The sequence below is a fragment of the Ambystoma mexicanum genome, chromosome 2p, assembly GCF_040938575.1.
Source record: "Ambystoma mexicanum isolate Mex_15411 chromosome 2p, UKY_AmexF1_1, whole genome shotgun sequence".
NCBI lineage: Eukaryota > Metazoa > Chordata > Amphibia > Caudata > Ambystomatidae > Ambystoma > Ambystoma mexicanum.
The window spans coordinates 1,446,753,819-1,446,781,479 of NC_090923.1; the positions used below are offsets into that span (position 1 = coordinate 1,446,753,819).

The 27,661-nt window shown below is 42.0% G+C and overlaps 1 protein-coding gene across 6 annotated transcripts in view; it reads left to right on the forward strand.

The window, feature by feature from the left end:
- Positions 1 to 27,661, forward strand: part of AGAP3 (ArfGAP with GTPase domain, ankyrin repeat and PH domain 3) — a 1,746,798-nt gene that overhangs the window by 763,404 nt on the left and 955,733 nt on the right. For all 6 annotated transcript variants that reach the window (XM_069646010.1, XM_069646012.1, XM_069646011.1 and 3 more), the window contains one exon: positions 18,173 to 18,328. In XM_069646010.1, coding sequence (XP_069502111.1) covers positions 18,173 to 18,328 — 156 coding nt within the window. The remainder of the gene's footprint in view (positions 1 to 18,172; positions 18,329 to 27,661) is intronic.

Sequence of the window (27,661 nt, forward strand, 5' to 3'; positions counted from 1 at the left end):
TGACGTAATCCTGATTGACCAGACGAAAATTGGACTGCAACGAAAATTAACTAACCTGGCGAAATACATTGAAGAAAATCATCTAGAAATAAACAAAAACAAAAATAAAGTGCTAACAATCGAGAAAGCACCAAATAAACAATCTAAACAGCTGACATGGTTCCTCGACAACACCAAAATTGAAACGGTAAAAAACATCAGATATCTCGGAGTCCAAATTGACAGCTCAAGAACGGACATGGCAATGCAAGGCATGCTATGGGATAAAGCCAAAAGATTAACATCGCAAATGAGAACTGTTGATAAGAAGTTTGGGAAGTTCTCATTAATTCCGGCAATTAACTTTTATTAGACAAAAGTGGTACCATCCTTGGTGTACGGAATGGAAGCTTCATTGTTCATCCCACACCCGATTTGGAACAAGTTGGAAGGGCTGGTCTGGAAGGCTGTCCTAGGCGTACCGAAGTCAACATCCATGGCGGCCATTAGAAGAGAACTGGGTCTAGTGTCTCTTTTATCTATGGTTGACCAAAGTGCCATGAGATTCTACAGAAAAATAATCCTGGCGGACGCGTTACCAGCATATAACATCATCAAGGATGAACTGGAAAGTGGCATATGTAAAGCCCTTAACGGTTGGGCTGAAAACAGAAAAGAGAAGCTAACCGAAATAGCATGCACAGAAAAAGAGCTTAAAGAAAATCCGGATAGAATCAAACAAAAAATGGAAGAAATGGATTGGATACATACGATTGAGAAAGCAGTAGAGAACAAACTCCTAACTCGTCTCTCTCTAACGTTTAACAAATTGAAAGAACCTCTAAATTACTGTGCTAAATTTCCAGAAAAAAGGAAAAGAATTCTTTTAATGAAAGCTGGACTGAATCTACTGTTAACACAGGAAATCCTAACCATCCGGAGAGCTACAGGCAAAAAGGGATGCCGTCTATGTAAAAAGGCAGAGGTGGCGGAAACCCTGAAACATCTTGTAATAGATTGTCCTAATACCAAACAAATCAGATCTACCTACCTCTTACCTCTGATATTGAACCCGTGGATGATACAAGAAGACGACCTATGGAACAGATTAATATCTGGAGAAACCACCAGATGGACGGTGGCTATGGTGAATGTAATCGAACTAACATTGCAACAGATCAATGGGGTAACAACTGCACCAACGCCCACTTAGGAAGTGGAACCTGAAGAAGAAGAGGGAATTGCCTGATCATCCTAGAGGTATCGGTAGATCCGGAGGAAGGTCTCTGTGAAATTCAGACTCGGACTAACCAACTGCAATGGAAACTTTGATAAAATGCAGGTCTTCCCTGAATAAATTCAAAAAAAGAAAAAACATTTACTAATAACTGTGAAGCCCAAGATACAGAGTAGCTGTGTGGTCCGGCAAAAGGAAGTAGCCCACTCCACTAAAGGTGAAATGTTTTGTTCTGAAGCCATGATGTGAATGAACTTTAAAAAGCGTGATGATCAAGAATGACCCCGGCAGAAGGGGAAGTGGAAAGTGAACATTGTACTCTTGTGCTTATGATATTGAACTACATAGACCAACAAACACTGGGGCAAATAACACAAGAGTGCGAGTTGAAGGGAAAGACAAAGTGGTCCTGCAGATGTCTATAGTAAAAGCCTCGCACATTAGAAAGTTTTCAACAACAAGAAAAGGTCTGAACCTGACTGAGGGAGACCTGAAGTATGATAAGTTAGGGCAAGGGAACCCCTAACAAATGTGTCTAAAGCTTTGGGAAGGGAACCCCTACAAGTGCTGTGATTGAGCGGTCCGAGCCCAATCGAGGGGGACCTGCGTGAATCTTTGAACAGTGAACCCCCTTGTTGAACTGTAAAGGAACTTTTGCAACACTGGAAAAGTGACTTTAATGTGGAAGGCTAGGCAGGTCTTGATCCACGTTTTGAACTGCTTTGTTTTGAGAACCTGAGCCAGAGTGTGTCATCCTGTCTACAGGGACCGCCTTACTCCATGCTGTCCAATGCAGGGAGGAGAGGTGACTCAGCCACTTTGATTCTTTATATTACAACACTGGTTTTCCTTTGCATACATATTCTGCTTTGCACACTTTTTGTATAAGAGATAGGGCAGGCATTAGGTTTTGTTAGTATAGCCCATTTTGATTTGACAGAGACTGACTAGGACTGCATAACGTAGGAGTTTTTCCAAACCCTGAAAACTGAATAAAGGTTTTACAAATTGTACCTTTTGTGTCACTGTCATACTTGTGATACCATGCCTCCCTTACATAAATGTGTGGAATTATATTTTCTGCTGCAAAGAAAACAAAGCTTGCTAAAGTTGCCTTATGAAACTCATGAAAATAAGCAGAAACTACGTTCTTATTCTTTATTGCTCTTATATGCTCAAGAACTAGTTTCATGAAAAAGCCTAATAACTATGCCTTCATATGCTCCTTCACCCGGGCAGAAATAACTAGACCACATAAGCATAGTTGCATGTAATATGTTTCTGGGCCTTGTAAGCTTTGCCCCAAAATTACATGACTGCACATACGCTTAATGTGTGGAATACAGTCCCAAATCCTTGCGCCACCCAAAACCTAAACAAAACAACAATGAAGCATCCAGCCATGACGTGCCCTAACTATTGTTTGCCAAAACATGGTAACTAGAACATAATTGATCACCCAGATTGGTGTAAGGAACTCATGGTGGCAACAGTAAAGACAGACACAAGTGATCACAGTTCAAGGGTGTTTATTAAACTGAATATGCAGGTTGGAAAAATGCCTAATCTTAACCTAAAGCTAAGATGGGAGTAAGGTAAAACCATCTAATGAAAATTAAGGCAGTCCTAGTGGCGTCTTGTCAAATAAAAAGGGCCTATACTAAAAAACCTATTGCCAATCCTTATAACTAAATACCATAAAGCGTGTGGGATAGGATTCACAAGAAAGAAAGAAGTGTTCATAAATAATAAGTCAGGATGCAGTAGTCAGTGTCTCCCTTACCCAAGTTTTGAGCACGGGACAAGGCGGGACTCCGGAGCACAGTACATGCTCGAGCTTTCCCAGCACAAGACTACATTTCCGCTCTTGAGTATCGGGACCTTTGGTGGTTAAGTCTCTTTTCTACAAAAAGTCTCTTGCCACCGAGGGTCTGATGTGTTCACAAATAATAAGCAAAAGTTCCTTTCTGCTTGCACGATTGGTGATGCCTTTGCACTCCTCAATCCCCCTCTTCCGGGCTCAGATCCCTCTTCATCTTCAGCCTCCCTCTGTCGGGTTCACTATGGCTTTTCTTGTATTCACGAGTCTTAATGTCTTTTTAAACTGTTCACTGTGGACATCCCTCTGCCGGGTTCACTCTTGTTAACACACTGTATATTGTGACTTCAGACTTTGCCCCCTGTTCATCGGCTTCCCTCCGCCAGGTTTACTCTTGGCAATTTTTGCAATTCACAAAATGCAGGATTCAGTTCCCTTAACTTCACCTTCACTTGCCGGTCAAAGACTTTCGACTGTACGGAAGATGTTGCTAGACCCCCGTATGACCACTTCGACCCAATTCTCTTGCGCCGTTCCCAAGGCCTTCTGCTAACGGTAGTTTCAACCATAGGGTATTCGCACAAGAGTTTCTCAAGCTAGCACCTGAGTGGTGCCTGACTCCCCTGTAGCTGTCTTTCCCCTCTTGTATGGAAATAACAGTTATTTGTACTTTTTTCAAGCCGATTTTGCTGCTTTTGTTCAAACACAGTTCAGTTTCTTATTGGTTCTCCCCTCCACTCACCGGCTGTGATGAACCGCTTAGCTTTTCTTGTCTCTGGAGTCAAGGCCGGTACCAGGGTGACGAGTGTCTCCCCTCGGCTTGGTTATCAGCTGAGGAGGACCCCATGTACCGTTTACATCCGCTGCAACACACGCTGGCTATTGTTCGTGGTCTTACGATTCCTTCTGTGGAGGTTTCACGGGCCTGGCTTGGAAAGGGCAAGGTTGCTTCTCTCCTCATCACCCATTCGGTTTGCACTGTCTTTCTCCTCCTCTTGAACTGGCGTGCTGAGTTAGCTCTCTCATGTAGCCTGCCTTGCTCATGCTGTGCTCTCATGCTCCACCTGTGGGGAAGGGAAAGGGCTGTCAGGTGTGTGTGGTTCTGGTCCGTTGCCTGACTTTACCTGACCCTTGTGTTGGGACATGTCAGGCAAATGGCTCTAGTGTTAGTCCGTTGTCTTTTGTGGTGTGCAAAAGTGTTCATGCGGAAAAAGGGGAGGGGCAGTGTTTCCGAATATCCTATGTGGTAGGATGGGGAAAAGGTGTTGGAAGAAGGGGTATACCACGTCTCACCCGTCTGTGTCCCAGTTCCACCCCCCGAGTACCCCCCTCCAGTTGATCGTCCCTCACTAGTCCACCCCCAGGAACTGGATCCAATAGCGATGGCCGTGTCCTGGCCACCTGGATGACAGATCCCTGGGGACTAATAAGTGAGGCACCTTCAGGTTTCTCACATTGGCGAGCATCTTAAGTCATGTTGGATTTGGTACTGATGTGGCAGGATTGTTATGCTATGTTTTACTGGTTCTGTGAAAAGAGCTCATTTTAAAGGTCTAAAGTGAAAGATCGATTTACAGTGCCCAATTTTCTTTTGGTCGTAAAAACAGTATTGTCAAGGTCTTTAACTCTTGAAACCTTTAAAAGGCGTTTCACCCCACCCCCGATCTCCCTGCACCCCCACTTTCCCTCCCCTCACTCCCACCCTCTCCCGCGGGAATTAAGCCCCAGACCTCCCACCCTCTCCCATGGGATTTCAGCCTCAGCCGCCTCTCCCCACCCCGCACCCACCACCCCCTACCCAAACCAAAACACATACATATACACAACACACACACACTCTCCTTGCCCTCTGCTTCCGGGTCCCGCAGAGCCTGTCAGCCCCTGCGTGCACTCGCAGGGGTGTGACGGTTTGATTTAGAAAGACCGCTCTGTGCCAGCACAGAGCAGTCTTTCTAAATCGGTCTTTTAGTGAAAAGATTGTTATAGTAATATCTTTTCACTTAGGACTGTTATGCTATGCTACATTAGGCTCTCTCATACATTCAGGCCTCAGATCCTCCATTTTGCCTTTCCCTCTGTTTCCCTGTGTCTCTCTCTGCAGTCTGCTCCTCTGACATGCCCAAACCGATCCTGGAGCAGATTAGACCAAGACCCTGTAACAAGGCAAACGGACACGTCAGATCGTCTCTGCCGTTTTCTCTCTTTTTTCTCATTAGCACCATATATGGTAGATAACCGTAGGGTTTCTGCGAATGCCGCTTATCCGTAGTACAACACAATGTACACAGCCAATGTACCCGCACAGGTTTGTCACAAGGTACCAAGTGAGATGTTGACAGCTATTGCCAAATGTCTGCAATTTCATGCCAAGTACGTCCCACCATTCTGCAAATGCTATAATATATTAGTGATTGCATAGGATATGATATATAGCGTGCGCTCTAAGGGCTGTCCCTTAACAGCTCCGAGCGCCGACTGCCCGCCACTTGTCCAGCTGTTTTTCCTGCTTATCAGCTGATCACTCTGTATGCTGTGTATTTTCTAACTTATAGAGAAGCGTGGTTTACCCATCAGTTTGTGTCTAATATCCTTATTTGCTGCACGCCGAAGCTGAGACCAAAGTGACCCTTGGGGAGGGGCCACTTTAGCTACCATAGATGTGCCTGTGACTCTGGCCTAACTGCGCAGGAATTTTCTGTGGGTTGCCCTCGACCGCTACCGCATGGCCAATTAACACATGGTCCTCACCATACCAGAGGTCGATTTTATAAGCATGGCACACCTGTTGACTGCAAAGTTGCCATATCTGCGGTGTAGTTAGAGAGGGGGGCCATTGAGGATCTCCGGTGCAGTGAACAGCTGTGAACCTATTCCCCCCAGGCTGATGGGTACATGCAACCTTTGTCCTTCTGCTTATTTTCTGTCACTTTGTTTTATTTGGCATTGCACTATATTTTGACTAAAACGTTGATTTGCCTTGTGATGTATTCACTGTCTCTCTACCGACACCCCAGTATATTTTGCATTAATCTGTTTCTAAGTAGATAGCAGTGCTGCATATTTTCTTTTTACTTTGCTCTGTCTCTCAAATTCATTGTGCCTGTCTTGCTTCTATGTGCTGTTTGTGGGCTCGAGTGTAGAGATATGTTCATATTAAGGGCCCGTGGTTGAAATTAGTGCCATAGGCTTTTCCTGTGAGTAGGTATTTCTAAAGCCTTTGCTGGAAGACCAATTGGGCTAAAAGTACTGAGTACAGCGATTTTGGCAGACAAGTTGAAGACAAACCGGTAGATTTCCCATATTTTAGCAAAGCAGGTTCCTGCAGTTGCAGAAGCACTGAAAGGGTGCCACAACCCACAACTCCCCCTCTCTTCCCTGTATCACAGCAGCTCCCTACAGACGTGGAACAGCACTGGCAAGGTGCCTAGGCGCCAAACATAAAACAAGGATGAAGACAAGCACTGAACTACAGAATGCAGTCCTTGTGTAGTTCTATTTGGTAGTTTTAATCTGGGTATCGTAGTTTGCTGACTCCCGCTCTTCCCTCAATGAAGATTTGCACATTTTAGTGGGCTTGCCTTGCAAATAGCTTGTACATGTTGTTAATGGCTATTTGTCATGATATGTGAATATGGCTGCTGCTGCTGCTGCTGAGGTTTGTTTTCTCTTCGCACTTTCGCCAGTGAATGTTTTGATTTCTATTTTTGGTTTGTCATTTGGGTTTAAAAGTTTGTTGCTGTTTGGTTTGCAGTTCACACTGTTTAAAGATGATGTTTTGATTCCCATTGCATTTTATTGTGATTCATGGTCTATTTCTGGTTTGCAAACTATTGGGATGTGCTACTGGCTCCAGATTGAGTTTGAGTCACTGCGAAAATGGTTAATGTGTGCCGTCACATAACCACAATTTGTGACCTGGGTGGGTGTACAGATTGGGGGTCCAGGTGTGTTGTCGCATGGCTCCCGGGATTGGTTGCAGGTTCTGATGCATTTGCCCCCTGTTGTCTATTAGGAGTTCTTTCTCAGTGTGCCGTCACTGTAAGACTATTGTGCATTCCTGGGGCTGCTGTTATGGAGGTAGCTATTTTTGTTGCCTTGTGTTTTGTCCTCAGCCGCCATTTTATTTTGGACTTTCTCCACGCTGTGGCATGCCTTTGCCACTCATCAAAAGGTCACTGTGGTACCCTATACCACACAGATCCTTGGTCTACTCCAGGCATCTTTAAATTGCCCCCTGCAGGGCTGCCTTGTTTTGAGGATTTCCATATTCTCTTGGGGTTACTTGTCATAGTGATTTTTGGTTGGTGAATTGACTTTGTGTTTTACTTCTTGATTTATTGTGGGCATTGTCAAGATTTTGTGCTACTGTTCACCAGCACCCTTTCCATGCTACAGACAAATTAGGGCACAGATATACCTACATGCTTTACTACCATGCTTGGGGGTGGCCTGGATTTGCAAAAAAAAAGATGTAATCATAACAAAATGTTTGTGATTAGCCACCCTGCTATAATATATTAGGGATTGCATAGGTCATGCTATGTAGCCTGGGCTCTAAGGGCTGTCCCTTGCAAGCTCTGAGTGCTGACTGTCCTCCACTTGTCTTGCTGTATTTTCCTATTTATCGGCTCATCACTCAGTGTATGCTGTGTATTTTCTATCTAATACAAGACGCCTGGTTTACCAATCAGTCTGTGTCTTTGTTTGTTTGTTTGTTTATTTTATTTAGTATAGCGCTCCAGACTCAGGGGTAAATGGGCACTTAGGACAAGTTACAAAGTTACAGTATACAAGCGGTTATACAAATGTGGCGGGAACATGCCATATATAATATGTACAGGCAGGTAGTAAGAAGCATTTCAGAGTATGTACAATAAGAACTAAGCTTAATCTAACTAAGGGTTACCTTCTCCAGTAGCCAGCTGATGACTCGTTTTCTAAACGATTGGAAGGATTTGACCAGTTTAATATTCAGTGGCAGCGTGTTCCAAAGTTGAGGGGCGAGGACCGTGAAACTCGAGCCTCCCACTCTTTTGGCGGTGAATCTGGGCACGATGAGGCTGAGGGTATTGGATGATCTGGTGACTCTTGTGTTGGGTTTAAGGGTGAGTTTGTTAGTCAGGTATTGGGGGGCTAGGTGGTTTAAGGCTTTGTAGGTGAGGCACAGGGTTTTTAGGTCAATTATTTGCTAAATGGATAACCATTTGCAAGAAATTCTTGTGTGGGAAATGTGCTCCCTCTTGGGAATATTTAGTGCTGCTCTCAGCGCATTATTTTGGAGGATCTGAAGTTTCTTGATTATGGCTTGGTTGGCACCAAGGTAGAGGCTATTACAGTAGTCAAGCTTTGATTGTATAAGGGCTCTCGCCAGAATGAGGCAACTGTTTGTAGATAGAAACGGTCTACAGGCCCTGATTAGTTTACCCGTGTAGGCGGTGGCTGAGGCAGTCATGTTAACTTGTTTGGCAAGGTTGGTATTGGCATCCAAGTAGAAGCCTAACGTTTTCACGTTTTTCACAACTGGAATGATGTTGCCATCTATGGCGAATTTTGAGTAATCGGGGCTGAGTTTCTGTAGATTATTAATCTCCTTATTTGCTGCATTCCCAAAGCTGAGGCCAAAGTGGGTTGGGTGTATGTATATAGAAAGGGAGAGGGGGATAGGTGAGGAGGGTGTGGGGGACACCCCACACATTTTGCAGGAAATAAAATGTAAAAAAAACATTCAACCATTTTACTTTTGACCAAATTTGGTGCTCTGACATAGATCAATTGGATTCAATGACAATTTAAGATCTGAATCCTTGCAGAGCAAGTACCAATTCTGGCTGTTGTATCCTCCAAAAGACTAGACCTACTCATAGAAATACCTGTCTAATGAGCTCCATCCATGTGATTCTTGCAATTTCCCTTGCTCAAATTAGGTCTCCATAATGATTGACTCTGCTTTATAGTCATCGATCCTACTACACTTGTGCCTACAGCATAGAAACCTAACTCTCAGAACCCTTCAAATTGTCGAATTAGTGCGTACTTAACCTGCCTGAAGTGCAGAAGTAACAAAGCTAGATTAAATGCCACCAGACCCCATCCCTCATCTGTATCAGGAAGGTCACATTAAGCGTTTTGTTTATGGAATAAACCACAGTGAATTGACTAGTTATACTGTTATCATGAAAGACATTCAAAACTCCAAAAGGCATGGCTTATCACCTGTCCAAATTAACAGTACAACATTAATATAGCAATGCTACCTTAAAATAGAGCTCTGAGATATTTATTTTTTTCAAATTGAGTTTTATTGATTTTATGCGAAAAGAACAGATAAAACATTCGTGGCATTAGTATCGAGTTACAACCATTTAACAAAAGAAAAAAGAGGATTATGTCTGTGTAACAAAAGACCACACCAATACACTTAACTTGTTATCTCCCTTTCCCTGCCTCCTTCCCCCAAGACAGGCTATTGGCACACTTCATTCTCGTCAACATATATGCATGTTCACAGTGCATGGGGACACTTTTCGGTATATTGCCGTTTGTTACTGAGCTGATTGTCTAATGTTTTGACAGAGTCTTTCTGGATGTTCGGGCTGAGCTCTGAGGTTTTTCTAAACAAAAAGCAGCCCACCATGGTAGTGCAAGTCCAGTTGGACTGCACATACAATGACTTGACACCTAACCAATCCCTCTTGCCTTCCTTAGAGCACACTAAAAGGGTGGGCTGTTTTTTTGTTTCATTTCCTTGCTCTCCAGTTTCATTACCCCTACCCCACTTAACACAGAGTACTATTTAGACCTTGAAGATTGCTGTGGAGAAGTTGCACATCTGATGCATGCCTTTGAGCAAAACTACAAACCGCGTACAGACAGGCACAGATAACGGAGTATCTGCAGGATTGGTTATTAGAGCTGTAATGCTGTGATGTTGTTCAAATGCTTCATTTCATCTCTGCTTGAGGAAGTGCAGACATTCAACAAAACTTGCAAATATGCAAAATAAATGATTTTATTAGCCTTATTAAGGTAACGATTTGCTTTCTTATGGATCAACATTCTATTCAACCCTTGACTAGTACAGTAAAAGTGAACTGAAATAGATCATCTCCAAATACGGCCCATAGCCTACAAAAGCGGTTGCTAAAATGGGGAAAAATGGGAGAGCTTCATCTTTGAAAACATGAACCAGTCTGCCTGCCTCAGAAACTACTGCTCAATTCACAAAGCGTTCAAAGGTTAGACAAAAAAAAAACCCAGCACTCGACCTCATTGTGGATAATTAGCATGTTATTCATCTATAGTGTTTAAAAAGCAATAAGAAACATGGATTTACAGAGCTAATATTGGTTTCTGAATCAGGAAATGAACCACACGTTCAAATTTAATTATGTAAAATATAAAATTAAAGTTGCTCGTGCCTGCCTTCTAAAACCACACAGGTCACCATTTGAGAGGCTCCACTACATCAAGTGCCAACAGGTAATGTTCTCTTTACCTTAATGTGAAGAGCAGCATTAACTATATATTTTACACAATTATATTCAATGCAATTAAACAGAATATTCTGATAGGGTAGTATGTATAAATTAAGAGTTGAAAGCAAAAACGTGGTTTAGAAATACATTATGTTAATGGATATGATGTCTATTTTAGAATCTTTAAACATATATAATGCTGATTTAGAATGGTCTTCTGTGGTATTGAACTTATTACAACATGGCTACCTAGTGAGAATGGATGTGTAAGCGTTTTCTCTCACTAGAAAATCATGTTTCAATCAAGTGATTTGCAAGAAATAAAAGAGCCCCACATTGTATGATGTAACTAACTTGACGAAGGGAATAACAAAATCCTTGAAATTCAATAAAAAAATCTTTAGTTGCAGGGACATGAGGTGTGAACTTAATGCAACAAAACCCTGCAAATTCAGCTAATGCTACCTTAACTTTGCGCCCCCTTTTTTTGTGCTACCTATGACCACAATGATGAATTCACTGGTGACATCACTAATCGCATCATCTATTAAATCACTGATGACAACACTGCTTACATGATATATAACACCACTGATTACATCTGTGATGGCAACTGACACAATATTTCAGACTTGGTTAATAAAAGTTTTGATTAACTAAGTAACAATTTAGGCCGTGGCCTTTGCCATGGTCAAGGTTGTGGACAGTGGGGCCATGGATTCTGCTCCTTAATCTTTTATAATATACAAGGGGGATGGCGAAGGGTGGGGCTACTGGGGATGGATGAAGGCCATGAGTGGCCCCGTAGTGTGGTAAAATATACAGTGGGCATGGCCGAAGACCAAGGCTGGTGTCAAGGTACTGTTACAAAAATATATGGTGGACACAGCTGAAAGCTATGGCCAATGGCCATGGATGATGGCCATGCTTAGTGGCTTCTTGATACATTAAACTATACAGGGGTCGCGGCCAAAGGCTGTGGGCACTGGCCATAGCCAGTTAGTGTTGTAATCTAATCAGAGAGTCTATCAGTGTTGTCATAGATGATGTAATTAGTGATGTGACCAGTGATGTCATCTGTGATGTCATTGTCATCGGCTGCCCAATGGCAGTGCAAAGTTAAGGTGGTTTTAGCTGAATTTCTGAGGTTTGTTGCATACATACATATATACACACTGACAAAACTTTAAAGTGCAGTTAAGTTGAGCAGATTTAACACAACACTTGAAATTGAGCAGATGTGGGAAGTCCTGACCAGCTTAACTGGAGCGTGTTCCCGTTGATGTTCCCCCATAATGCTATTTTACCATAATGCCATTTTGTATGTCATTGTGAATCACTTCTCTTATAAATATGTATGTGCTCATGGGCTTTGTAATAGGAACACGCCAAGTTAAGCGGTCAAGGCTTTCCACATCCGCAAAATTTCAAGGGGTTTGTTGCGTTAAATCTGCTAAACTTAAATGCACTTTAACTAAAGGTTTCAGTGAATTACAAGGATTTTATTATACCATAGTTTTATTATGGGCCACTAGCCATGGCCTTCATCCCTGGCCAGTAAGCACAGCCTTCAGCTATGCCCAATGTATATTCTAAAACACTACTGGGCCATGGCCTTCGGCTGTGTCCACTGTACATGCTCCCCCAATATGTTTCTTTTGGACACACTAGGTGGCCATGGCTTTCGATCGTGGCCACTATACGTGGCCAGCTTTCAACACTTGGCACCTAAAAATGGAACACCCTCCAGACTGAACTCGGAAATGAAAAGTTATATACAGTCCTCCGCAAAAAGCTGAAGACCAAACTGTTCAACTAAAATCTGTCACCTTGCTGTAACCTGCAACTTTTTGCCAACTTGTTAAGCTGTTCCTCTGTAACCAAAGAACTTACATCCTCCCACTGTTGTTAATACTGTGTGCACTGTTTATCGTCTTATGCAGGCCTGTACTAAGCAAGCATTCTGTAACAGTGCCACAATGCCCCAGGGCCGCTGTGCGCTATACAAATAAATAAAATAAAAAATACATGTCGTTTAGGTCCACTAGCCTGGGCCTTTGGCACTGGCCAGTGAGCAGAGCCTTCGGCAATGCCTGCTGTTTTTTAAAACACTACCGGGCCAAGCCATGGCCTTCAGCCGTGTCCACTGTACATGTTCCCCCAATATGTTTCTTTTGGACCCACTAAGTGCCGTGGCCATTATAGATGGCTTGTAGGCCGACTAGCCAGAGCCTTCATCCCACTGTATATTCTAAAACACTACTGGGCCACTTGCCATGGCATTTGGCCATGTCTACTTTCCACCCCCACCTTACTGTAGCTGTAAAAATCAATGTTTTTGTATTCATCCAATTTTTTTTAACAATTTATTTGTATTTTTTATTTTAACTTTTTTTCCCCATAACCAGGGTGATCTTGGCACCATTAAAAAAAAAAAAACATGTATTCTTCATTTATAATGTGCCATTGGGGATAAAGCTATAATTTTGGGAGAAGGGGGCTCAAACTACTGGATGTAATAACCCCAGATCCCTCCTGGAAATCGAATCAATGCTTCGTGCCCACGTTGTTTTGTACCTGGTCCAATTCCGTACAGTGGTTTTGGCTCTGCACTTGAGCAACAATTTTACTTTTTCTCTATGGGAAAATGAATGGGGACTAGGCCAAAACAGTGTTTTTTTTTTTACTTTCTTAATAAAATGTTTTACTGTTTATTGGATCTTTCCCAAAATATCCCGTCTAATGGGGCCCGCGAGTACAATTCGGTTTGCATAATTTCCGGCTAATATGGTCATATGAGTCAAACGTTATTAGCAATTCCTTTTTCGGTTTCCTATGGAATACAATACTCCACTATAGTCACACACACGCGCACGCACACGTTATGGTGGGTTGAAAAGGTTTTTTATAAAAAACATTTCACCTGAAATGTGAAAGTAGGAAAGTTAATTTGAGCCAAGTCACACATTCCACAACGCCACCTAGTAGCCATCGCAGGAAGTTCACCTCCAGTTCTGAGCCACAACAGTAAGGCATTGTGGGTATGCAATTCACTCAAATTGTATGCTAGAGAAAAGTATTTGGGACAGAAAATTGTTTGTCCTCCTATATTTTTCTCTTGTATACAATTGTCCTTTAGTACCCGGCGCACCGTAAAGATTTTGTGTTATATTCACTGATTGGTACTTTTCCGAGCCTTGCTGTATGGTATTCCCGCTCACGTCGCGGCAGTGACCTTGCTCCGTTCCACTTAATTCTTTCGCCTCCCCCACGAATGCGCTTGGTCTGCCATTGAAAGGGAGAAGGGACTACATGTAGTCCCTTCTCCCTGTTTCATGGCAGCCATTTTTTGTATTCACCATTTACCTTTTCCCCATTACTTATAATGGCTGACATGAAAATGGAGAAGGGACCACACATACGCCCTTCTTCTGTTCCATGGCAGCCATTTTCTTTGTTTACTATGGCCGCCACAGAAAGAGAAAATGGACCACTGTAACTATGGGCCACAGGGGCATTACCTTATGCGGTAATGGCCTGCAGTCTCAGGGCCAACTGCCTTATTATTTCCATTAGCATAACACAAATTGTTACTGGAAATTTTTGAGAATCTTATCGAGTTGAACTATTTTACTGAGAAATGTAAAGTAGATGGAGTCTGTAAGATTATTTTTTTTAGTTCTATATTTTGATTGCGAAAGGTGGTTCCTAAAGGAATTTTATTTGTTTTTTTGTTACAGGAGAGGTCAGAAAGTAAGGTGGGGAGAGAAATGGGGGGGAAGAGGCACCAAACACAAATATGGAGGGTCAGGTGGACAGGGGAAGATGTTGCGTGTGTGTTACATCTAAGGTAGGGGGCAGTGTTTCTCATGCTCCTTGATAAAAGCTTCAAAAGCATTTCAAAATGGATACACCCTGCAGAGTGCTGTGTTGCAGTATATACAGAGTACTATTTTCAAAAGATATGGATCAACAGCCTCTTTTTATCGCTTGCAAGGTTGCTGGTGCGATTTTGTGTCCCACAGAAGTAGGCTTTGTGGTTACAGTATTGGTTGAGGAAGATGAGGTGGAGGACGACAGTGTACTACTTCCTAAGAAAGGAACAACCTTTCTGAGAGCATTGCAGTGGTTAGATTTGGTGTGGCGGCGCATGGAGGTGGTCCCGTAGGAGTACTGTCCAGGTAGTCCCCGACTGAACGTTGCACTCAATGCATTTCACTTTGGTAGCTTTAGCCTTTGGTACATTCCCAACAGTGGTAAAGAACTCCCACACCCATGATTCTCTCTGGATGCTAGAGGTAGGCACTTCTTCTTCTTGGTCCTCTTCATTAGTACTGTGCTTTTTTTGGTTGTGTAGGTCCTCCAGCTGGTGGTGGTGTTGGCTCTTGGGGAGGAAGGATAGCTGATACCATTTTCTAACATAAATTGCAGTTTTGCTTATATTCACATAACACTGTCCGAAAAGTCCTCGAATGAACGTTGAACACAAAAACAGTGGGAAAAGTTGCAAAAGTATAGAAGTGTTAAAAATGATGCTAGAAGGTAGGTGGTGAATGGCAAAGTTTTAACGTTAAACTTTGTAAATTGGACACAAATGTTGCTATATTGGGGTAAGTATATTAGTAAGTTGTAGAAAATGAAGGGTCCACTGGTAAAAACCCATGAAATTCACTGAAAAAACGTTGTCACAGGGATGTTATGGTAAAGCTGCACTAATAAACCCATGAAATTCAAATAAAACAGTTTGTTAAAGGGTTGTTATGGTTACAAGTAACATGGTTACATATATAATAAAATATTTTGTTTTCTACATAGCAATGGTCTCAAAGCTTACCAGTTTTATCTCACCACTAAATCACAGAAACTTTAAAAACATACAGGAATGATTTGGGCATGGTTGAGCTGTCTCACCAGTAATTTCTTTTTGTTTGATGGAAAGTATTACAGGCAATTGTAGGGGACTGCAATGGGTTTAACTTTTGCTCCGCATATGTGAATCCCACGATGAGCTGGTTTTAGAAATGTATAACATTGTCAGAGGAGAAAACCATTTACCGACAAGATCATATTATGGCTGTGTTTTATAGATGACTAGTTTGTCATCTGAAAGTGGACAGAAATTGAGTGGCTCAGATTTGTTGACAATTTTATGATAATCCACTCAATCTTAAATTCACTGAGTCCCACAGGCATAATGAAGTCATATTCTTGGATGTGTTAGTCAGCCAACAACTAGGTAAAACAGCGATTGACCTATACAGGAAACCTACTGGATCAAACCCTCCCTTGCATGTCACCAGTAATCCTACTGAGAGCCTTATTTGGAGCATCCAGTATGCTGAGTTTTTGGGACTTCGTAGTATTTGTACAACTTTGAATTCTTTTGAAAGACAAAGTAAAATTACTGCAAAGGGATTTAGAGACCAGATATACCCGAAAAAACATAACTGAGCGGGCATGTTTAAAAGTACAGAAGACGCAAAGGGAGGGGGGACTCCTTACTAGAAATACAAAAATATTAATGGAAAAGGAGTTATTATTAACTTTGATGGATATTCCTTAAATATCAGAACCATCATGAATCGACATTGGCATGTGCTCAAGTTGGAAACGAATCTGGTGAAAGTTCTGTCAAACAATATTACTTGCAGACTATCGACCTTCCTGGGGCACAATGGATGCAGGTTTCTGGTCTAGGCTTTCATAAATGTACTAAATGTAAAGCCTGTTGATTTGCATTCAATTGCACTACGTATGAGCATCTGCTGTCGAAGCACACAGTGAAGATAAAAGATAATGTATCTTGCAACACCGAGTTTGTAGTGTATGTAACAAGTGGTATGTGTCTTGTGTTTGTAACAAGTGGTATGCGGGCAGCACAGTGTGCAAACCTAAACTATGTTTATTGCAGCACATCCATTTAAGAATAATTACCAGTCCTATCCCATGGCCAAACACTTCAAAGAAGCACATGGGAGTGACCTGGCAGGTTTCATGTTCTTTGGATTACTCCATATACTACAGTCGCCCAGAGGTGGGAATCAAGAATTGTTACTGTGCAAGCAGGAGACCAGAACTATACTAGATTTTGAAACCTAGTTTCCTCATGGACACAATATAGATGAAGACTTTATACTTTTGTTTAGGCTATTGTGGGTTACACAAAGAGTTTGTATGCCAGCATGTGATCCCTTTGCATCTCCGTATTGACATCTTATATTTTTCAGTGCTCAGTGGAGTAACATTGAATGTATAGCACAGATATACGATATGCACATTGTATTTCGGTTATCCTCTTCTGACTTAATCTTTGATCACTTATTTTCTTGATTTCTTTTCCGATCAGTCGATTTGTTTGAGCTTTTATGTAGCTAGACGCTCCACAATAATGTATTGGTGATATGTATTTTGAATGTTATATTTGGTGAGGTTTCAATGAAATGTATGGTATACGTGTGGATGTATGTGAGTGAGATTTGTCTGTCAAGTATTATATGGTTAGAACCTGATTGAACATTAAGGGCTGTTGCTAAACTGTGAATAGTACTAGGCACTTTGAATAGCATACTTTGTTTACTATCATCTGCCTCATGTTTAGCATGATGCACTTTAATCTGTATGACGTTTTGGCTGCTGAGATGTTAAGTTTCCCAGCACTTGATATTTTGTTAGTGTAAGAGTCTGCATATTGGAGAATCAATCCAATTGTGGGGATACATAATGGTATCAATCAAAGCCTTTTGCATATTGTATTTTGTTTACCTTGGTTAACTTCGCAATATGCACTTTAAGCGGGATGTACTCTTTTTCTGAGAGACATCCTGTTGTCAGGCACTATGCATCTTATGAGTGGAGGGCGTTTCCAAGTTGAGCGATATACACTTTAAGCCTTTTTGCATCATTTTCATGTGGACATGGATTTAACTATTTAGAGGTTACACCACTTTGTACTTTATTGAAGTGTTTTGTATGCATTATCATGTTGCTGCATTAGCATTGATCAAACATGCAATGTAATAATATGCTGGCTTATGCAAGTATTTGCAGGAAAGAACAGACTAATCTAGATCTTTTGTTGACAGCATCACGCACTTTACCACTAAAGGTCTTCGGATAGTTCATCTTGAATATGTATCAAGTACTTGTCATTGCTCATTGGTATTTGTTGATGTGCAATAGTTGTTATAATTGCTTAGGTTATTTTGCTGTACATCTGGGCATCCATAAAAAAGAGAGCAAGATGATTTGTTGGTGTATTTAACCCTTGTGCATAATTTGAGTGTGGAAACAGAATGTATATGTTGCACTGAATGATAGATAACTCTGCAAGGTTCTCGCATATGTGTGCATAAAGGGAAGGTACAGATGCAGCAGCCTCTTAATGGCATTGATGTTTTGCATGACATGTGTTATCAGAATGAACAGATGTTGAGAATCTGCATACACCTGTTTTGAGTAGAATTTCTCTGTATCCGCACAACATGGAATGACGCACAAACTGTATGTGCAGATAACTGCTGCTCAAGAGCAGTGCTTGTTGTTGACAGTGAATTTTATTCACGTGGAAATGTATTAGCTGTGGCGATTCCCACGATTTTGTCCTGTGGTTTCAGCTTGTAAAGCCATTAAGAATTGTTTCTATTGTCTTTTTTACTATTTCAGTCCACAAATGGTGCAGGTGGATTTAGTGATTACTCATCTTCCGTCCCATCCACGCCAAGTATGAGCCAGAGAGAACTGAGAATTGAGACCATTGCTGCCTCAAGCACCCCAACACCCATCCGGAAACAGTCCAAGCGACGCTCCAACATCTTCACAGTAAGTAGTGTTTGTTTTAATGCAAATAGGGAAAGTACAGTAAACTAAAGAAAGAAAACCTAGATTTGGCTTAAGAATTAGACCTTTGCAAGGAGGACAGGGAAGCGTGACTTACTGAGAAGGAATTGGGAAGCTGTTGAAGTAAATGATCATTCTTATGAGTTGGGAAATCAATAGTTCACTCGAGGAGTCAGCCAGAGTAGAAACTGAAGAGAAATATTCAAGAGCTAGTGATAGTAATTGTGACAGTCATGAAATCTCTCTAAGCTGTAGTATGGGAGGAGTCATTGACTTGAAGAGGTGTCGGGAGCTTTATAGAAAGCAGTAAATTAAGTCTTTACTTTGAAAACTACTGGTCGAAAAGGAATTGCTTGAAACTAGATATGAGAAAAACGTTTGGTCTAAATGATTTTTTGAATCCCTGCAAAGGGGTTGAAAACTTGAACTCGGTGAACACATTTTAAAATAGTTTTTTGGGGAGTGGACCAACACAGGGTGGTGAGTGGTGGTACCTCTGATCTGTGACATTACCTTACTTTAAATATTCTAATAAAAGTTTTAATATTTTGTATCTAGTCCCAGTATATAGTTTGGGGCAAGATTAGCTCATTTTCCTTTTTCTAAAACAAAGTGCTGTGTAGTGTAAAGGGTACATTTTCTAACCTCTTTAAACCACAATGTTTCAAGCAAAGGTTATTTTGACCATTGGCTTTAAAGGAAAGACCTTGATCAAGGTAGATGAGATGAAGGATAGTTGATGAGGGCCTTCAGCAAAGCCTCTTAGAATTGAGCATGACGTTTTAGCATGGAAGTAAGATTTTAGCCTGCATGCAACTGGAAGGTTGAGTCTGAGAAAGTATGTGCATGGCAGAGTGTCATTGGAGGTTGTGCGGACCTGAGAAGCCTTCTGTAAGGATGGTATTGCTGTTGAGTGAATGCCTGAGAATGAGTGATTGCAAAAGTGACACTCAATGTGAGCGCCCCAACAACATCACCATCATATGCATTCCTAAAAGCCATTGTGACCCAAATGTTCAAGCATTTCGGACAGAGCCAAAATCACTAGCATGGTCTCAAAGCACAACAGCATGCATCATACAATCAGGTACATTTTTTTTACAGTTGTATGGGTGCTTTGAATTAGTCATAATTCAGATCTAAAAGAAATGACCAGGAAGAGTTTTCAAACCTTGCAAAAACCTGGATAGTTAAGATTCATTATTTTAAAGATTGGCCAACAATTTTTAGGCAGGATCGTATCATACCATTTTTGGCATGACCGGTATTCTCTTCATGACTAAATAGGTCTGTTAACCTCAGACATCACATTTATTCTTTGGCCTTCACAACATTTATACCGTCTATTTGTTTTAAGTAGATGCTCCTTTTTTGCATTTGGCCACAATTTACTTTTAAATTATTCAAGGTCTCAATTTCGGATATTGTTGTGCATCATAAATATCCCACCAACACTTCCTTCTTCAAGATTCATGTGAAGCGGAATGCTCTCGAAGCTTTGAAAGAAAGGCTTCCTCCTGTTGGGACGACTATTGATAATCTGTGCTTAACTTGTTGTACCCTCTTTAACCGCAGGCATACATGCATATGTAATTCTTTGCTGAAAGGTTGAACCTCTAGAAGCTATCATTTCAGCAGGTTCAGAATGTGAAATAGATTTTTTTCCCACACAACAGGCCAGAAGCAGTCTTTCATGAAGAAAGTGTAGATTTTCACACTTGCCCTGATTTTTCACCAATCGTGATAAGGAGTGTAGAATTTAATGGATACATTTAGCAGTTTTCTCATCCAAGCCATCTTCATTAGCCCAGCATTCTATGGATATCAGTAATATGTGTTTTCTCTGATAATATTTGGATAGAATGAAGAACCCCATAGTCGTGTTTACAGAGCAAGGACCACAGGGCCAGCTGTATCTACACAAAAGAATTCTGGGTGATCTGCCCCTTGCTTGAAGTTTTGATACCAAAAGGCAAACTATTTGTAACTATGATCCCTAGGGCATCACTCCTCGGAAACGTCTTCTGGCAGATAGCTGTAGAGCAGCCACATGGAAACCCAGCTGCACATTGTGCAAGAATTAATGATGCTGCTGCTGACTCTCAGGTGTTGCAGACCTAATGAAGTATTGTTTTGTCAAGTAGTGAATGAATCTCCTCCTTATTTGGGTTCTGCTTAGTTTTCTGAGAAGGATCCCATGCAGAAAAGTAAAGCTACTTAACTGCAACCATGGTTCTCTCTCATCGGTTTTCCCCCTTCCGATTGACATGCAACCATCCCAGTCTTCCTATTTTTCAGCGTTTCCTTAACACGTTCTAAAATGTTTCTCAAGCATTTACTTTATGTTAATTAATTTATACTGCGCATAACCAGAAAACAGCCTGGAGGTATATGGGCGCAGATGATGATACCCAAGGACAGACAGCAGAGGGAAAAAGGGACAAATACTCCTAAACATCAAGCCCAACCTGCCCAAACTGTCAGACTAGAGACAAAGGCGAGAACATGATGACTACTTAAAAAGGTACATCTTCAGTTTCTTTTTAAACTTGGCCAGGGATTCTTCCCCTACAAGTGTAGACTGGATCGAGTTCCAAACTCTGGGGGCTGCTGTGTAAAACACACTTATCGACTCTCGCCAGGTTGACTCTAGGCACAACTAGCAGGTTCAAATTGTCGGAAGTTGAGGTTTTTGACCGCAGGTTTTTTCATAATCCTCTGTCATATATTGAGAGCTAGGGCCATCCAGACATTTGTGAACTATGGTCAGCTGGCGAAATTGTATCCTAGCCTCCACTGGCAACCAGTGGAGACCCCTCCTTGCTTCTGAAATGTGGTCACCACTTGCTACCACAGCAAAGAGCAGTGCTCAAGTTTCAAGAGTCCAAAAAGGTGTTCTGAGGAACTCCCCTTCAGGGGAGAATATTCTAGGTTTGTAAATCTGATATCCTCTATCCTCGTTATAGGTAGGTCTTTTTCTTTTAATGCCCTGAGTTTCAGATTATACTTTCTTTTTTTTATGTGTAAAGTCATCACTACATGAATTTAACAATTACCATAAATCATTAAAGCATTATCTGTTGACATTAGATTCCATATTGCTTTGTGACGTCTTACACCACAGACCATTCAAAAATTCTTTTCACAAACCAACACTCCTTGGACCAGTGGTCTCTCTAACTTTGTGCATAGGAGGTTTTGACCCAATCAAACATCCAACATATAAACACACTTGCACTCAAACCAATAGTTATTTTTAATTTCACCAATGATAAGGCAGGGGACTACTCGGTTAGGCACACAGCCAAACATTTAACAGCATATCCTGAATGCTGGAAAGCTCACCTTAATCCTGAATTGGAAAATCGTGTATTGCCTAAGGATATGGCAATGGCACTGATGGTTGAAGCTATAATGGAAAACAATCATTGCCACCTTCAACAGCCAAATGACACTATACTTTAACCCTTGTGCGTCCCTTCTTCGAATCCATAAATTATAGGAGGTCAGACGTATTTAAGCCACCACACCCCACTTTGCATTGCCCTAGTTGAAGCATGTAACATATGAGACCCACAAGAGGTGCAAGTGTATGTCTGTTTAATGCCTTCTTAACATGAGCCATTCCAAGAAATATTACAACATGGAAATGTTCAACAAAGAGATGACAAGCAAAGCTTGTCAGCACAATTAGTCACACATAAAATCACGCGTTCAGAAATGGGTTATTGAGCAATTCTCTTAAAAAATCTGGGCCGATTTGCACAGTGTGATCAAGGCCGTCTTTAGGGCTTTGAAGGCTAGTGTTTTTTTTGTATTCTCAGTAAAATAAAAGGTATTGAAACTCAAACTTTTTTTCATTTATCTAAATAGTGCCATTGACATGGGTAAATAGAAGTTGTCCCAGATATTCGCCAATTACTATGTAGGTAGTGGGGGGGTCCTAAAAAAGATAATTATTATTAAAATATAATGTCTTTAAGCCAAAGTCTAACCTGATGTACTTGACATTCCATTAAACTCCTGCCTATTTCCTTGTCTATGTGGTGGCCTTTGCAAACAAGATAGATGGTTATGTATCTAGATTGTAACCTACATACGCTCACATGAACACCGCTCCAGAATTGAGTTTATCTCCACTTGTGTGATTATGCCTGTTACTATACAGCATGTCCTGTAGCAACAAATAATATGCCATTTCAAAATCAACCACAAGAAACCGTGAGATTATCAAATGTATATCCCCCCAGTCTCTGTGATTTAGAAACAGCCTTTGAGTGGTTTTGCATTATCCTTTAGCTCATGCGTAGAATCTATGCTCTGGCTCCAGTTAACACTGGCGTTATTAGTTCATGTAAGCCTGCATATAACCAAATGATAGCTTTGAGCACTTGATCAACCTTTTGAAGTATATTCATTGAGATTTCTTTGGAGTGGAAAAGTGTGCCCCGTCTAAGCGGCAACATTTCTTGCTGCCTATGTATCTATGTATGTTGAAATCCTCATCTGCCACTAATTAGTTCTTCCAAGAGTTTCCCTTTGAAAATGTACCTACTATCTGCAGATGTCCAACTCAGCTCATGAATCTATTTCACAACAATATTTTTTCTATGTGAACACTGAATGTTCTATATTTCTCTTGGATTACACATAAGGTTACAGGCTTATGTTTTTTACCCCAACATGTTTGATGCAAACAAAAGAGTTCTTGGTGAAGCCGGCATGTGTTTCTTGCCCTGACGGTTTGTCAGCTGTGAGGAGATTATTTTTTTAAAACAGGCATTTAATATTGTTAGACGCATGGAAGAGATACCATCAAGTTTCATGAGGAGTTGGAGCCAGTTAATATTTGTGACGGAACATTTTTATGATCATTTATATGAAAATGTGTATATAAGAAAACACATAAAAACAAAACTAAAGCAATGTTATTGGTGACTAAAGGAAAGAAAACTATGCATATAACCCTCTGTAGTCCCAACAGTATATAAAGCCATTCAATGTTGAAATAGAACACATTGAAACCAATGTATGCGGAAACTTGGTTAAACACTATATATAAGCTTGGATAAGAGAGAGGTAAGGTAATCTGATTTAATGCAACAGATCCCTTGAAATTCAGCAATCACATTTCAGGCAAGTCCACCTTAACTATGCGCCCCCTGTTGTGCAGCGTATGACCACAATGTATACTTGCCATGGAATTAGGTTGGTTTGCCATTCAAACTGCATCCCTGAAGATGTTCCACTGTAGGAGCCCAGACTCCATCACAAGACAATTCATTTTTTACAAACCATAGAGAACATTCCAATCCAGCAACACTGCACTACCATAAAGACACCAAGCTTTAATAGAAAGCGACACTGAGGATCTTCCTTCTCCTTCCGCTTAACAAACTGTGTAATCAATGTGCAAGCATTTGCAAATAAAGAAAAACCACCACATGCCCATCAGAAAATCCCTGAAAATCTGATATTCAACTCGGAGCAGCACAACAACAGTACAAACCCTCCACCAAAAGACATGCACTTATGAGAACATTGACCGGACAAACTCTTATACACAAAATGGGCAAAGATTTGCCCACAATTCCCCAGCCAAGTACTATGGGAGACTATCGAGTCAGTCTCATCCCCACCTCAAAATAGAATCGGACAGACATCCGCACAAACTTGTAAATAACCAGCACACAAGGTGCCAGCCAAGACATGAAGGTGATGGAACACATTCAGCTGCCCTTTAAATTAAAGTGGAAGAACAAGAACCATCACCAAACAAATGATAAACAAGCACTTGAACAACATCAGACCATCAGTGCTGAACTAAGTGCCCGTCTCCCCAAACTATTCTTCCTCTACCCGAATCTCATCTTTATTGTTCTGCCCCTTACGCTATAACACACAACCAATACTTGCCCACAGCAGCATTGCCTACAAACACGACACAACAATGGGGATACACCACTGCTCACTTCTTTACCACTACCACAATCCCTACACTGACGGCTAACTAGATCCTGACATCTTTGACTCCAATCTATCAACCTTGGACTCTGTCCTCGGGATAAAATGCCAATCTCGATGCTCTCCTGGCTGATTCATTACACTGACACTTTGCTTGCAGGCAACATCCAGCAGTGTTCTCATCTGCCTCCCCCTCTATCCCATTAACAGCATCTCTCTTTTATTACAGAACCACGCTCAGTGAGACTGCAAGAATGGCAGAACTGTGCTAAGATCCTTTTACATTGCATTACCTCTTGTATTGCTGGAACCAGTAATTCTGAGGATTGCTCGTAAGTCTATGCTTAGCCTTGGGTAGACAACCTGCGTCTCTCCAGATGTTTTCACCTATAATTCCCATCAACCCTTGCCAAGAAGGTCAATGGTGAGAGATAATGCGTGTCATAGGCCAAAATATCTGCAAAGGCATTCTCAGCACAGAAGGAACACTAATCCTTAGTTTGGTTAGCCAAGGTTCCAACTCAGCTTGATCATTTATCAATCTTAAAGTGCCATTTTGCCCATTTTCTCTGCATATCATGAAACCAATTAAATGCTTTTTGTCTGAGTTCCCAGTTTACTACTATTCCACAACTGATTCGTCATCCAGTAATTTTCCACTCACTCTCTACTCTTACTCTTACTCAACACCTTACAAGCACATACACCACACAGTACCACTTTCTCTCTCCAACCTGACGCTCTCTGAAAATCGCCTCAAAAGTCTACACCACAGTCCTTCCTCTTTCTGTTCTCTTGGTCTCCCTCCTCCTCCTCAGACCTCACCAGAACAACCCACACCTTCCTGTTTTGTGTCCCCAGCTTCATCCTCCCCCTTCCTTCTTCCATTGGTCTTATTTCCACTGGTTTCCATGGGTCAATCTCGTTCTGTATCCCCCACCCTGGAGGTGTTTAACATCAGAACACCTAAAACAAGGGCTAAGTCCTCCTTTTTGCCTCATGTGTCTGCCCCACTGGAACAATGGCACCCCGGATTGTGCCTCGTTTGGTTGCTGCTGCTTGGAATAGCGCTTCTGTCTCTCCCTGTTGTTGGTGGGGATTGGTTGACTTGAGCTGTCTGTCTGGAGGCTCTGGTGGGCTGCCATGTTGTGAGCGATCTGCCAAGCGGGCTGATGACCTGAAAAGCGAAGAAAGAAACTGGCCAGCAACTTCACATATAGAGTTATGGCGTGATTAACAGTGGTACTGGCCAACCACATAAAAACATTCAGAGTGGGTACCGGACTGGGGGCCCCTCCCAAATGCCACCTTCCACCTCTGGGGTAGAAATAGCTCTGACCTTCACCCTGGTAGGCTTCCCTTTTTGACAAGGTCAGTCTACTAACCTTAACACACACCTCCACCCTTTCTCCCAAGTCCTCCTCGTTCCCTGGGCTACTATCTGTCTCGTCACCTCAATGGAAATAATTTGTCATTCTTTGTATTTTCCAAAGACATAGATCAAATAATGGAAAATCCATACCCAGTAGAACTTCCTCTGAGTCCGGGACTCACTATCATTGGTATTGTCAGGTCTTCTTGTTGCACTCTGGATAGTTATATTGGTCTGTGGGTATAAATCAATGTCCCCATGAACACATGTCATTTGAGACATGGTTTCTGGAGTGTACCTCATTCTGAGTGACCATATCCGCTTGCACAGTGGCTTTGTTGCTCTCTGAATCAAGAAGATCTTTGGCAGGGCGACCCTGGACCATGACTGTAAGGGGGAACGTCTGGTCTGTCTCGCTGGTAGTGTACACTGTCCACTGTCCTGGTACTGGTCCATCCTGCTCCTCTGGGAAACAAGTCTGTGAGGTATTCAAGCTCCTGTGGCGCCTCCGTCCAACCTGCTCAGTACTCTTCCACTAGGACTGTACTGAGTTGTGAAACCCAATCTCCATCAGTTCTTCCTTGGGCTTCTTGGTGCAAAAATGAGAGCGGTGTACAGATTACCGACCAGCATATCACTTTCACTTCTACAGAAGGAGAATTTCTGGACCTACATTAGTCCAATGAGAAGGGGTCCTTGTTTTAGAGTCACTGGGTGGGTAAATTGGACCTGGCTGCCTCACTGTGGGACTATGCTCTCACCATTGCGACTCCAGTTTGGTTAAAGAGGGTGTCTTGGTTCTGTCGATGGCGTTCCTGGAATGCAGGGCTCTCTGATATGGGTTAGTGGTTTGGATTCCCTACTCAAGTGTTGAGCCCCTAAGCATTATGGGGTGTTGTCAGGCACCCCAAACCTCTTGTCCAACCAGCCTTTCCTTTTCTAGGATGGGAAAGAACATGATTTTCCTCAACCTTTCTCTTCATTGTTATAAGAAACCTTCTTTCCTCTGCTCTTTAGGGAGTAGACATTTTGGCAGCCTTTGCTATCATGAGGTGGAAAGGACCGATCTCGTCCAGAGGAGAATCTCTAGGTGAGTGTTTCTCTGGTTTCCGATCTGCAGGGATAAGATTGTTGAACCCGTTTGTGGAGGTGGAGTGCGAAGAGGGTGTGTCAGGGTCTATTTATTCCTGGAGTCCGTGTATGAAGCAAGGTCAATGGGGTATATCCCTTTATCCATCCGCTGCCTGAGTCTCACAACTATGATGCAAAAGTGTAGCCCAGGGCATGGGTAGAATTTCCTTGGGGCTCAGGGCTTGGAGGGATGCTCTGCATCTTGTCCGCAGTTCAGTTATAGGTTTTTAAGTCCATGAACGTGTAATGTGCCTCCCGTTGTGAATCTGTTCTTGGTAGCCCCTTCGACTTTAATGGTGCTTCTGGGAAGTTTGGCATTTCTGTCGACTGTGAAGACGGCCTCCTAACAACTCCTCACATAAAACCCCTTCCCAGGCTTTCAAAGTCCGAGTCTCATCTCATGCTACTGAAGGTCTTCCAGGGGGTTGTGGGCGCTGCATGTATGTGAGGAACACATAGTCGCAATGGCAATATACATTGCCTCTGTTTCTTTGGTGAATGTAGAGATCCTTGAGCCAAACTGCCTCTGGTTGCAGACTTTGATGGACTGGCCACATGTTTTAAAGTATGCAGCATAGACTGTTGCTGTAGTCATTGTTATTGCCGTCAGCGAGGTCATCGATGGGTGGTCTATGACTGTCCCACTGCTTTCATAGTGGCCATGGTTTTTCAACAGTGTCATAGACATCTTCATTTTCTGCTTTGATGGTGCATGGGCATCATATGCAAATCTGAAGGACTCGTCAATGGTGCAACATCCGTTGAATGCTTTTTGGGCGTTTGATTTTTTGACGACTTTGCCAGCTTGTGTGCTCCCCCGTCCCTGACAAGGATATAGAAGGGGATTT